The sequence below is a fragment of the Pogoniulus pusillus genome, chromosome Z, assembly GCF_015220805.1.
Source record: "Pogoniulus pusillus isolate bPogPus1 chromosome Z, bPogPus1.pri, whole genome shotgun sequence".
NCBI lineage: Eukaryota > Metazoa > Chordata > Aves > Piciformes > Lybiidae > Pogoniulus > Pogoniulus pusillus.
The window spans coordinates 8,849,797-8,863,433 of NC_087309.1; the positions used below are offsets into that span (position 1 = coordinate 8,849,797).

At 39.4% G+C, this 13,637-nt stretch overlaps 1 protein-coding gene across 1 annotated transcript in view; it reads left to right on the plus strand.

Moving 5' to 3' along the window:
- The window catches only part of NUP155 (nucleoporin 155), a 35,341-nt gene that overhangs the window by 17,752 nt on the left and 3,952 nt on the right, over positions 1 to 13,637 (plus strand). Inside the window, exons 17-31 of the mRNA XM_064140007.1 lie at positions 2,213 to 2,269; positions 2,372 to 2,471; positions 3,121 to 3,187; positions 4,032 to 4,150; positions 4,329 to 4,432; positions 5,533 to 5,666; positions 7,252 to 7,443; positions 8,375 to 8,513; positions 9,863 to 9,998; positions 10,387 to 10,540; positions 10,797 to 10,901; positions 11,029 to 11,183; positions 11,647 to 11,776; positions 12,218 to 12,331; positions 13,108 to 13,228. Coding sequence (XP_063996077.1) covers positions 2,213 to 2,269; positions 2,372 to 2,471; positions 3,121 to 3,187; positions 4,032 to 4,150; positions 4,329 to 4,432; positions 5,533 to 5,666; positions 7,252 to 7,443; positions 8,375 to 8,513; positions 9,863 to 9,998; positions 10,387 to 10,540; positions 10,797 to 10,901; positions 11,029 to 11,183; positions 11,647 to 11,776; positions 12,218 to 12,331; positions 13,108 to 13,228 — 1,827 coding nt within the window. The remainder of the gene's footprint in view (positions 1 to 2,212; positions 2,270 to 2,371; positions 2,472 to 3,120; positions 3,188 to 4,031; positions 4,151 to 4,328; positions 4,433 to 5,532; positions 5,667 to 7,251; positions 7,444 to 8,374; positions 8,514 to 9,862; positions 9,999 to 10,386; positions 10,541 to 10,796; positions 10,902 to 11,028; positions 11,184 to 11,646; positions 11,777 to 12,217; positions 12,332 to 13,107; positions 13,229 to 13,637) is intronic.

Below are 13,637 nucleotides of genomic sequence, written 5' to 3' on the forward strand. Positions count from 1 at the left end.
CACAGTATCACAGTATCACCAAGGTTGGAAGAGACCTCACAGATCATCAAGTCCAACCCTTTACCACAGTGCCCAAGGCTAGACCATGGCACCAAGTGCCACATCCAACCTTGCCTTGAACTGCCCCAGGGACGACGACTCCACCACCTCCCCAGGCAGCCCATTCCAGTGCCTAATGAATGCTGACAAACTGATTAAAACACCTTGAAATTCTGTCTGGAAAACTTACAATAATGTCAGCATTAAAAGGCCTGGCACCTTTAACTTAGTTGAGTGTTTCTCATTGTTGGAAAACTGTAGTTATGCACTGACACGCTGGTTTTGTGCTTTTCTTGGCACTCAGAACAGCATGCTCTGAGAATGCCATCACAGGATCTTAGAGTTTGGAAGGAACCTCTGGAGATACTTGAGTACTATCCCCCTGCCAAAGCAGGACCATACATTCTAGTGTAGGTTCCACAGGAGCACATCCAGACAAGTCTTGAAAGTCTCCAGAGATGGAGATTTCACAACCACTCATGGGAGCCTGCTCCAGTGATCTGTGACTCTTACAGTAAAGAAGTTCTTCCTCGTATAGAGGTGGACTTCCTGTGTTGTACTTTTTATCCTGTCACAGGGCACAAGTAAGAAGAGGCTGTCCCATCCTTTCTGACACATAGCTCTCATGTATTTGTATCCATTTATTAGATCCCCTGTCTTCTCTCCAGACTAAAAAGCACCAAGTCTCTCAGCCTTCCCTTAAGGCACAGTGCTCCAGTTCCTTAATCATCCTTTTGAACTTCAAGTAGATTCCTGTCCCTCCTGAACTGGGGAGCTCAGAACTGGATGCAGTATTCCAGGGGAGGCCTCACTAGGGCAGAGTAGAGGGGGAGTGGAATGTCCCTAGTTCTGCTGGCCACACTCCTCTTAATGCACTCCAGGACCCCACTGGCCTTGGCCAAAAGGGCAGACTGCTGTCCCATGAGTAGCTTCTTGTCCACCAGCACTCCAGGTCTTTCTCCACAAGGCTGCTCTCCAGCAGATCACCTCCCAGCCTATACTGGTGCCGTTTATTGTTCATTGTGAGGTGCAGGACTCTGCTCTTGTCCTTATTGAACCTTGTCTGTACCTTCACCAGTGGCACTGATGATATTGAACAGGACTGGACCCTGCACTGATCCATAGGCACCTCCACTTGTTAGAGCTCTCCAGCTGAACATGGCACTGTTGATCACCATGCTTTGCACACTGTTGTGTAACCAGTTTCTAACCCAACTCACTACCTGCTCTTCTATCCCTCACTCCCTGAGCTTGCTCACAAGGATGTTATGAGAGACAGTGTCAAAAACCTTGCTAAGGCCAAGTCAAATTACATCCACTGGTCTTCCTGAATCTACCCATTTGGTTACAGCATCATAGAATGCTATCAGATTAGTCAACCATAATTTACCCTTGGTAAAGCCATGATGACTACTCCTGATAACCTTATTTTCCATGTGCCTAGAGATGATCTCCAGAATGAGCCACTGCATTTTTCCACTGTTTAGTGAAGCACTTTATCTATGGCACTGTTGTGCATTGCCATCTTGAGAAAACTGTAGTGAATCAGGCAAGAAGGACTGATTTTTTTGATAAAAGCCAGACTTGCAGGGTGTGAGTTTTCTTGCCCTTTCTGTGAGATACCGTGCTACATACTGATGGTATGTAGACAGTTTTGTGAATGTCCACACATGTTCCACATGTTTTAGGATATTAAATTGGCTGTTCAGACTTAATTTGCAGTAATGATAGTAGTTTATTTTAGGTGAGTGTTTTGAAGGTAAAACTGATGTACTCTTAAAAAGATCTAAATGAAAATAAGTGGTTTGAGAATAGGTGCCTGTATCTGGATTGCAAGCAGTAAGATCAGGAATAAGAAACAAGTATGTGGATGATAAGCAATTCAGGGAACAGATGGCATGCAGTGATACATGAATGCAGTGAAAAATGTTTAACTACACTTTAACTGCACGTTCACTTGATTGATTCATGCAGTTTGGCTTTCAAGAGATTAATGCAAGTTGCTCTTTAAAAGCTATTGGAATGGTCCAAACTTTAAAGCACTCCATTTAACAAGTTGGCCACTTCTGTACAAGATTTTCATCAGGTTTGATATTTTTTGTTTGGTATTTTTCTTTTTAATTAGTTTCAAGGGTTTGTTGGATTTTAATGAACTTACCGTTATTTCCTTTAGGCACCCCAGGGATTGTTCCTCAGTCTCCTCCCAGCTATTTGGGAACATCTGGGCTAGGTAAGGTCTCCTTTTCCTTTGCAGAGGAAATTGAGAACATTTTTTTTTAATTAGGCATTTTCTTCTATTTAAAGGAGTAATATTTAATTACTTTTACTCTAGATCTTCCTGTTAGTTCATCATCCCCCATGATGATGGGTCCTGAGATAGTATTTTCTGGAAGACACAATGGCATCTGCATATACTTTGCTCGGATTATAGGGTAAGGTGTTGGTGTAAAAAGATACCATGTCAGTCAGGTTTTTTTTTATCTTTGCCTAATGATCATAGATGACAAATTCTATTGATATAACTTACACTGCATCTTAGCAAAGTGCATTTATGTAGTGTTTGTGAAGTACCTGATGATACAACAGGTTAATACTGTTAAAACTCTCCCTTTGCTATTAATAAATAATACATTCAGTGAATGAAAAGGACAGGACTTTGATCATGCTTTCATATGTGTTTGAGTTCTCTTACTAGGTACTATATTACTAGTATCTAGTACTGTTTTACTATGGAGCTCTTACTGTTAGTCATCTCTCTGCATGCTGCTTAGGAAATATTTTTTTTTTTTATGCTACTTGTTTGTCTTGCCTGTATTTCTGGAGAATAATGTTGCCCTATATATCAAGTATTTCAAGAGTGTCAAACTTCATTCAGTGTAAGTTTAACTCTGCTAATTACCTACAGCTCTACCTTTCAGAACTGTAAAGCTAACTTTTTTGAATGTTTAATTTCATCTAAATTTAATCCTTGTTTTAGACCTGGAAGTAAAACGTTTCATTCTTATGAAGGATACATGGAAGACTTGAAAACTACTTTCTTGGATTTCTTCATGTTTAACACAGTACTGTTTTGTGTTGCAGGAATATTTGGGATGGCACTATAGTTGTGGAGAGAGTTTTCAAAAGTGACAACCGAAAAGTTGTTGCAGTATGTAAAAGAATATTTTGTATCTTCAGGTGTCCTTTATTGTATATGTCTTAAGCCCTGTTACACTTATGTTCCAATCAAAAAATCCTGTTGTTGACATTTTTATGTTTTCTTAAGTGCTGCACTCTTAACTGAGGAGGGGTGGTTGTAGATTTTACTTGTTTAAGATACTGATTTGAATTTTGATACTTTATAAACATAACTGTGATTTGACCATTTAACTGCAATGGCCTGTCTTGTCTGTGTCTAGTGATAACACTTCATTTCTGCATACCCCTTGAGACAAAGTCTGGAAAAATAATTTAAAAACAAAAAGCTTTAGAGTAAACACTGCAGTCCTACAAGGTGTTTCTCTTTTTTTTGTACATTATCCAAAAATACTCTCTTCTGACTGGATTTTAATAGGATCTGGAAATGAGTCATTTCAGCAATGCAAATTAACTGCTACGTGGGCTTTCCGCCTCCAGTTGTAAGGTAACTGGGAGACTCTTGAAAGACCTTGGCAGTAATAATCTGTGTCATAGTAGTGCTCAATCATTGTTTTAGTTCAGAGTTGGAAATAGTGTAACAGCTGATTTGGTTATCAGAGGCGAACAATGATTATGTCATATCATCTTGGCTACTATATATCTTCAGAGGACTACTACTTCCTCACATGTGTGCCCCTGTCCTCAATGACTGGTAAAAAAACACTGGGTTCTAGCGGTAGCACTACTGTTAACAATGTGTTTGTACCCTCTTTGTGTTTGTCTTTGTAGTGACTTTACCTTAAAATTGTAAACTTTTCTTGGAAAAAAAAAAGGAAGCTAAGCTTTGTGTAAAGAAGTCTACTTTTATTTTGCAGGTAGAAAGCAGTGTTCCGTCCCATGTGCTGGAATGTGTATTAAAAGAACTAAAAGGTTTACAAGAATTTCTGTCTAGAAATTCACAGTTTGCTACAGTAGGAGCACTAGGAAACCCAAGGTATTGTGTATTCTTTATCCAGCTCTTCAAAAACAATACTGTGCGTGTCTGTGGGTCAAAGTACTTCTGTGATCTCATTCGGCTCTTCAAGTGGCAAAAAAGAGGTGTTAGATTTACATTTTAAAAGACAAAGTATTTGTAACCATATGTGCATCTTCTTTTTACTTTGGAAATGTAGTTTCAGTGCACCGTCCAATCTGCAACAGAGGCTCCTGGGTTTCATGCGGCCTGATGGTGGAAGTTCTCAGCAAGTCCAGCAAGATCTCCAGAGGAAATACCATGGTATGTAATTACTTTTGAACAGGAAGTATTGGGGAATGGCACAGTTGGATATTGCCTTTCTCACTTTTAAAATAAGAAAATAAAATGCCTTTTTTTACACATAAATTGGACATCCATCAGCATTCCATACTTGGCAATAAATTCTTCAGAGAAGGCACTGCCATTTGTAAACTGGCACCTTGCTTTTGCTTCCTCACTGTAGCATACTGTTCATCAGGAGTGCTTCTGCAGTGAATTTTCATACAACTGTTCTAGAGATGAAGTAAACACAGAGAATGGAAACTTAAATCTGAGTACAGAAACATTTCCCAGCTTTTTAGAACTGTCAAGAGAATTCATTTGTTATGGTACAGATGTTACACTTGTGTTTGATATTGAAAACTTTTATATTTGAACTAATTAAAACAGTCTACAAAGGGAGAATCTTCTAGCACAGTAACATTTAATGCTCTTGAGCCACTGCAAAATTGAAATTTTAGCTCAGTTAAGTTAAAGTGCCTGAACTTTAAACTTCTTCCTCTTACAAAGAATTAAATTTCAGTTGTGTAGATACATATCCTTTATTCTCCCCATCCAGACAATTTTGAAATGTAAAACTAGAAGTTTCTTTGTGTGTTTACCTGCCTTTCTTGTCATAATGTTTCTGGTTTTGGTAAAATGGTTTAATCTCCTCATTAGAATACTTAGTAGATGCACACTCATTTGTACTTTCAGGATAGCATTTGTTAGGAAGTCATTTGTGAGACAAATAAGTATGTTGTCCTATTAAAAAGAAACACTTAAATGCAAGTCATCAAAGTCAGTCACTGATATCTCTGCAAAACTTTATTCAGAGCCAAGGTCAGTCACACAGCCCATTCAAACTTGTGCTTGTATAGCATAGCTTTTGCCCAATGCTTGTAGGCAGGTTGGGAATTGTTGCTGATGGCAATTGCTTTTGGGAAATGCTAACATGGCACTTGCTACAAATAAAGCTAGATAGTATTAAGAATGGAAGAGGGGCAAAAAAGCATTACATTAAAAGAGGTTGCTAGTATAAAATCCCTGAAATGTGCTCATTTGAAACATAGAACAATAAATGACAATCTTCCCTTTTACAGCTGAGGCACAGCTAACTGAGAAGACCTCACTTGAAGGCATCCAGCAGCTTGTTCATAAGACCTGCCAGGCTTTGGCTTTATGGAAGTTGTTGTGTGAGCACCAGTTCAATGTTGTTGTGGGTGAACTTCAGAAGGTGTGATACGACTTCAATTAGCTTAAGTTTATCATACAAATTTCTTTTGCTACATAAATATTCCCAAAAGAATATTACTGTAATTCCTTGAGCAATGTAGAATGAGTTTTGAACTTTTCAGGTCTGTGTTTTTAAGGGACTGTTGTATCTCTAATGTCAGTAACAGCACTTTGTTCTACTCCTGTTGACAGTTAATCTGATTTTATACATTTAATCCTAAGCATATTCTACAAAGTGTGCTGAACAGAATAGTGTTGTCCAGCCAATGGGAATTCATTCTTTGCCTTAATCACAGAATTACTGAGGCTGGAGTACACCTCTGAAATCATCAAGTTCAGTCTATGACCAGTCATCACCACACTGACTAGACCATGTTATGAAGTGCAACATCCAGTCTTTCTTTAGACACCTGAAGGTGTTTAATGCTGGTAAAGGTTTGAGAGTTCAGAGCAGTGGAGTTGTAGAGGCTCTAACTGTTGCATTTTTGTGAAAATAGGGGTTCACAAAGTTTCACCAAATAGCTGAGATTGGAAAGGACCTCTAGAGAGGTTGACCCTCTGCTCTAAGCAGGGCCAACTAGAGTAAATTGCCATGGATTGATTCCAGTAGTGTTTTTAATATCTACAAAAATGGAGACTCTGCAGTCTCTCTAGACAACCCTTCCAAGTATTCAACCATTTTCAGAACAGATAATTTTTAGGCTTTACCCATAAATATTAGGATCTCACAAACTGCTCTCCCCCCCCCACCAAGTGTTCTTTTCTCAGGACTAAACAGTCCCCTCCTTATTTTGTCTTGAAGGAATTTAGACATCTTTGGGTGCTACTGCTATGTACTCCTTAACAATGTTGAATCTGCCTCCAGTCCTTGAAGTTCATTTGACTACTAGGCACTTTATTCTAGCACTTGGTAGGAAAACAGATAACCTAAGAAGTTGTAACTATTTGTCAGTGTGAAAAAACAACTTCTAAACTTCAGGAAGACACAGAAGCCTTCTTGCTGTTGCTTTGGGATGTAGCATGATTTCTAAAAGCGGCTCTTTCTTCGGTTGGATGAGGAGTTAACTAATTGTTTATTAAATAGAACCTCTTCCTTTATCCTCAGTAGAGTTTTTGTAATAGTATTTTTGTGCTTTTAGTGATCATACACAGGCACTCCTGGCAAGTCTTGCTTGAGTAAATATTCCTAATAATTAATGTTAATGAGCTTCAGTGTATTTTAATATTAAACAAAAACCAAAACCCAAAGATAATGCAGACATCAAACTTTTAAAATTTCTGTTTCACAGTTCTGTTTTTTTATCAATGACAGTACTGAGATTTTTCTTGTTGTTAAAAATGGTGACACTGATTTTCAAGGGTGTAGATTCTGACAGTGGCCTGTGAAGTGTCTGCTGTCCTTTGGCACCCAAGGCTTTTGTGCCTTCATTGATAGGGCTTTCTTCATATTTCTATTTTACTATATGTATTTTTAAGGAGTGCATTTCTGTTCTGTGTACTTCAGTCATTGCAGCTTTGTATGCTTTCATTTCTTAGAAATAGTTTGCAAATTTTCAGTAAGCTAATTAAATGTTGTCTATTTTCAGGAACTTCAAGAACAGCTGAAGATCACTGCTTTCAAAGACTTGGTTATTAGAGACAGAGAGTTGACAGGGGCACTCATAGCTTCTCTTATAAACTGTTACATCAGAGATAATGCTGCTGTGGATGGCATCATTGCCCATTTGCAAGATATCTGTCCTCTTCTTTATAGCACTGATGATGCTGTGTGTTCCAAGGTAAGCACACGTTCAGATTTTGCAGTGCCAAACCCCAAATTTAGAACATTTTCATGTGAGTTAAGAGGCTCAGGGTCAACCTCATTGCTGTCTACAACTACCTCAAGGGACATTGTAGCCAGGTAGGGGTTGGCCTCTTCTCCCAGGCAACCAGCAACAGAACAAGGGGACACAGTCTCAAGTTGTGGCAGGGGAAGTATAGGCTGGATGTTAGGAGGAAGTTTTTCACAGAGAGAGTGATTTGCCATTGGAAGGGGCTGCCCAGGGAGGTGGTGGAGGCACCGTCCCTGGAGGTGTTCAAGAAAAGCCTGGATGAGGCACATAGTGCCATGGTCTAGTTGACTGGATAGGGCTGGGGGATAGGTTGGAGTGGATGATCTTGGAGGTCTCTTCCAACCTGGTTGAGTCTATGATTTATAAACTGTCCAAGTAGTTTCAGCACCATAAGATCAAATGAATGCAGGTCATGTGCACACTTGTCCCATAGTTGATTGATGCTGAAAATTACATAAGCTCTACTTTGAAGAATTTGTAGTTATTTCTAGGGTCTCTACCTCCAATGTGATGCAGAACTGTCTTTCCAATTTTATTAAAAGTATGAAATGTGGTCTTTCTTCACCATAATCTCTTGTTTTCTCTGCCTGGTTTCATGGAAGTTCTGGAAAGATAGTTGTTTAAGAACTTCACTCTTTGAAGCTCTTTACCTGATGAAGGGAAAATGGGTAACCAGGTGGTTAAGTCTTAAGACCTTCTCTTTACTGCCATTATGTGGTCTTCCTGTTGTACTCTCCTCAATTGATAACACTGAGTTTCCTATTAAGAGGATGAGTTTCTACTGTTTCAGCGTTGGAGTTAGGAATAACTCAGTAACTTAGTGTTGTCTGATCTGTTCATGTAAATAAATTCAATATTTCCTGTCATTTGTCATCAGGCAAATGAACTACTTCAGCGATCTCGACAGGCTCAGAGCAAGCTGGAAAAAGAAAAGATGCTAAGAGAATCCCTCAAAGAATACCAGAAGATCAGCAACCAAGTAGACCTTGCTAATGTTTGTGCACAGTATAGGCAAGGTAAGAGATTATCACTGATTACATTCTGGTAAATAGTTCCAGTAGTACCATTTTGTGCCCTCTTATTTGTTTACTAACTTCCAATTCAGTGTTTTACCATTGTTTTTAATAACTCTTAATACACATGAACCTGGTTTTGTTTAAAGTCTTTCTGGATTTTACAAACCAATTAAACAACTTTGGCATTCAATAGCTCCAAGTATCGGGTGCTGCACTTTGGCCACAGCAACCCCATGCAGAGATACAGGCTGGGGTCAGAGTGGCTGGAGAGCAGCCAAACAGAAAGGGACCTGGGGGTGCTGATTGATACCCACCTGGACATGAGCCAGCAGTGTGGCCAGGTGGCCAAGAGAGCCAGTGGCATCCTGGCCTGCATCAGGAATGGTGTGGTCAGCAGGAGCAGGGAGGTCATTCTGCCCCTGTACTCTGCACTGGTTAGACCACACCTTGAGTACTGTGTTCAGTTCTGGGCCCCCAGTTTAGGAAGGACATTGAGATGCTTGAGCATGTCCAGAGAAGGGCAACGAGGCTGGGGAGAGGCCTTGAGCACAGCCCTACAAGGAGAGGCTGAGGGAGCTGGGATTGTTTAGCCTGGAGAAGAGGAGGCTCAGGGGAGACCTTATTGCTGTCTACAACTACCTGAGGGGAGGTTGTGGCCAGGAGGAGGTTGCTCTCTTCTCTCAGGTGACCAGCGCCAGGGGAAATTTAGGCTGGAGGTGAGGAGAAAGTTCTTCACTGAGAGAGTCATTGGACACTGGAATGGGCTGCCCGGGGAGGTGGTGGAGTCGCCGTCCCTGGGGCTGTTCAAGGCAAGATTGGACGTGGCACTTGGTGCCATGGTCTAGCCTTGAGCTCTGTGGTAAAGGGTTGGACTTGATGATCTGTGAGGTCTCTTCCAACTTTGCTGATACTGTGAACTTCTGTATATTCCCACTCACTTGTTTCACATTAATAGTGTTTGTTTCATGTATAGTTAAAATGTTTTATTTTTCAAGAAAATGATGGTGCTGTCAGTAAGCAAGGGAGTATGTGACTCTGCTTTTGCAGGCAGGCCTTTATGCCAAATATACTGTTTTGAAAAATGGTTCTGTACTATGCTTTGTACAATAGAAGTTGGTGCATAATTTAAATTTAGATAAAACTCTTTCGTTTTCTGCATAAATACACATCTTCTGACTTGCTTATTATCTCACAGGTTATGTACAGGGATAAATGTTTTATATGATAGAGACCAGAATGAAGAGTTCTATCTTGTGTGCTAGGATGAAAAGTGTTTGATGTCACCATTTTGTCAGATTTAATATAACAACAAATAGTGATACCTGTTTGGGTTTTATTACTTTTTCTAGTACGCTTCTATGAGGGAGTAGTTGAACTCTCCCTTACAGCTGCTGAGAAGAAAGATCCTCAGGGTCTTGGCCTTCATTTTTATAAAAATGGAGAACCAGAAGAGGATCTTGTTGGACTCCAGGCTTTTCAAGAGAGGCAAGTTTTCATAGTACCTCCTTATCATTGTATGGAGTGCTTTGTTTAAGTGACTGGGTTGCATATGCTGGTAGTAACAAGCAACTAGTAACAATCAATTTACAGTAAGGGATGAAATGCAGATGTTTTTGCTCAACGTGATTTTCTTGACTAATATGACACTGATATAATCTGGAACAGAGGGTGAACTGATAGGTGCAAAAAACATTGGACTAAATGTTACAGAGATGTTTGTTATGTGATTGAGCAACTAGACTGTCAGCAACTTGCAACAATCTGTGACATTTTGATAGTGATTTTACTTAAAGGCATACATGTAACATGTGAGAATAGTATTTCTTAGGTAGTTGCAATGGAAAGTGAGGTGCTTATTTTGCTCTGTTTACAGATTGAACAGCTACAAGTGTATCACTGACACCCTTCAAGAGTTAGTGAATCAGAGTAAAGCTGCTCCTCAGTCTCCCAGTGTACCCAAAAAGCCAGGTCCTCCAGTGCTGTCATCAGACCCAAACATGCTAAGCAACGAAGAAGCAGGGCATCATGTAAGAAACTAAAAAACACCAAACGTAACTGCACTCCAGAAAACAGTGTGATTTAGAGGGGTGTAAACTGTTTTTAATTACAGATCTCAAAGTAGATGGAAGTTAAGGTTTGTTGTGAATTGGCTTCTGTACAGATTGTTCACAGAAGTTGTGATATGCAAAAAACTATGAACCTAAGCAGTATTACATACATGCTCAGTACAGGATGTATCATAACCACATCCAGAATAACAGTTTTGGCCTTCTCTTTTCATAGTTTGAACAAATGCTGAAGCTGGCTCAGCGTTCAACAGATGAACTCTTCAGTATTGCACTTTACAACTGGTTGATACAAGCTGACTTGGCAGACAAACTGTTACAGGTGAGCTCATCTCTATAAATAATACAATTTGTTGGAAAGTACCACTGAACCAAAAGAGTGAATTGTAATGATGTTGATGCCTTTAAAAAGAGGAGAGAGCAAGAAATAAATGGTATGACTTCTGCAGGTTACTTCACCCTTTTTGGAACCCTACCTTGTCCGGATGACCAAGATTGACCAAAACAAAGTCCGTTACATGGATTTATTGTGGAGATACTTTGAGAAGAACAGAAATTTTAGTAATGCAGCCAGAATCTTGGCTAAGTTGGCTGACCTGCATAGGTATGGATTACATACGATCTATTGTATATATTGAGGTAATAGCAAAAAAAACCAAGCAAAATAAAATTGAATCCTAGTGTGTTGGTGTTTTAAGAAAAAGCCAAGGACAAGAAAAGACTAATTCCCAAGGGTGTTTGCTGAACAAAATTAAATTTTCTGACATATATTTTTTAATCTAGGCCATAATTTGAAATTATTTATTTTTTATATTATACATTAAGTTGCACTGTTTCCTGTTGTAAGTACCATGTATCTTACATAGATATATATACTATGGTAATATTAACTGTGGAGCATTGGATTCAGAAATACACCAGAACTGTGCCTGCAACAGAGATAGGAGTTGCATAGCTGGATAATGTCCTGTATGATTTGGTAAAATCAGAAATCACATGCTAGTTCCCAGAGTCTAGTTAGAACAAACTAAACTAGCAGCTCATTTAATTTTGGTTGTGTTTTGCAGCACAGAAATTTCACTTCAGCAGCGTCTCGAATACATAGCACGTGCCATTTTGAGTGCCAAAAGTTCCACTGCCATATCCTCTATTGCTGCAGATGGTGAATTCCTACATGAACTAGAAGAGAAAATGGAAGTAAGGCAAAAATATTGATCTAAGCTAGACTGTGAATGCATTATTTCATTTTGTCACACTGGCACATGATATTTTTATTACAAAATACTTACACAGTATTCTATATTTTCTTCCTGACATAGAAAAGTTACAGCTGATCATAGAATCAGCCAGGTTGGAACAGACCTCCAACCTATCATCCAGTCTTTTCTTGAACACCTCCAGGGTCAGTGACTCCACCACCTCCTTGGATAGCACACTGGCGAATCTCTCTCTGTGAAGAACTTCCTAACATCCAGCTAGTACCTCCCCTGGCATAACTTGATACTGTGTCTTAAGAGAACACTCTTGTGTGGTGGGAAGGGACCAACCCCCACCTGGCTACATTTCTACAACTAATTACAAGCTAATTCTTAAGGTTTGACTATTCCAGTCTTTAAAATATTTTTCTTTTTAAACAAGGTTGCAAGAATCCAGCTTCAAATACAAGAAACCTTACAACAGCAGTATTCACATCATTCTTCAGTGCAAGATGCCATTTCCCAACTTGATGCTGAGCTGATGGATATAACCAAGGTGTTTAAACTTTGTCTGTATTAAATGTTAATGCATCCCATTTGAAGGGAAAAAAGTGTTTTGCAAAGAATGATTCTGTGCTGACTAGGAAGACTTAGCAGACAGTTTGGCATCTGGTTCTGGAATGTCTGTTACTATAGACAGTCTTTTTCTGTACTTTTATATTCCTTCATTCTTTGGTACTTCAGGTTTTTTCAATGAGTATACCTTTCTATTAAGTCAGTCAGATCTCTTAATTTTTATTAAGAATGCCATTTTAATGGCATTTTGAGGATTGTATTTATGAGACATAGAAGATTAGGGGCTGGAAGTGACCTTGAAAGATCTAGTCCAACCCCCCCTGCCAGAGCAGGATCACCTATACCAGATAACACAGGAATGCATCCAGGCAGGTCTTGAAAATTGCCAGTGAGCAAGACTCCCCAACCACCTTGGACAGCCTGTTCAGTGTTTTGTCACCCTCACAGTGAAAAAACTCTCATGTTTATGTGGACCTTTCTGTGCCTCAACTTCCACCCATTTCCTCTTGTGTTGTCACTGGGTATAACCAAGAAGAGCCTGACTCCCTTCTCTTGGCACTCACTCTTTACATAAAAACAGTAACGAGGTCACCTCTCAGTCTCCTCCAACCTAAAGAGCTGCAGCTCTCTGTCACTCCTCATAAGGAAGAGGTTCCAATTGCTTAATCATCTTTGTGGCTCTGCACTGGACTCCCTTCAAGCAGTTCCCTGTCCTTGAACTACTTGAAATGTAAAGTCTGGTAATTTTTCTTTCAGCTATATGGAGAATTTGCTGACCCTTTTAAGCTCTCAGAGTGTAAGCTTGCCATAATACATTGTGCTGGTCATTCTGATCCTATCTTGGTGCAAACGCTCTGGCAAGAAATCATTGAGAAAGGTACGTTGTTGTCTTTAATGGTCTAGGAATAGTGCAGATTAGAGCTACAGGATAGTGGTACAGTTGAAACTTTTCAGACTGTCTGCTGCAACAGATGAGCTGTTGAAGGTATTACAGAATAGTCCAGGAAAATAAGTACTTGGTCAATGTACTTCAGTAGTAATTCCTTTATGTTATTACCTTTGCCTTGTGTGCCTAAAAAACAAAAAGTAGTGTTTTTACATACATATATTGGAACATACTGAATGTATGCCTTAAATAATCACTTTCTAGATAATGTTTAAGAAACTTTCATCCCTTCTTGTTTTTTGACTATATTATACATGGGCTTCAGAATACCTATGAAGTTTTGCCTGAAAACTTTAAGAAAGTTTTAATTGAAATACTGAGATGGTTGTGGCAGATTCAA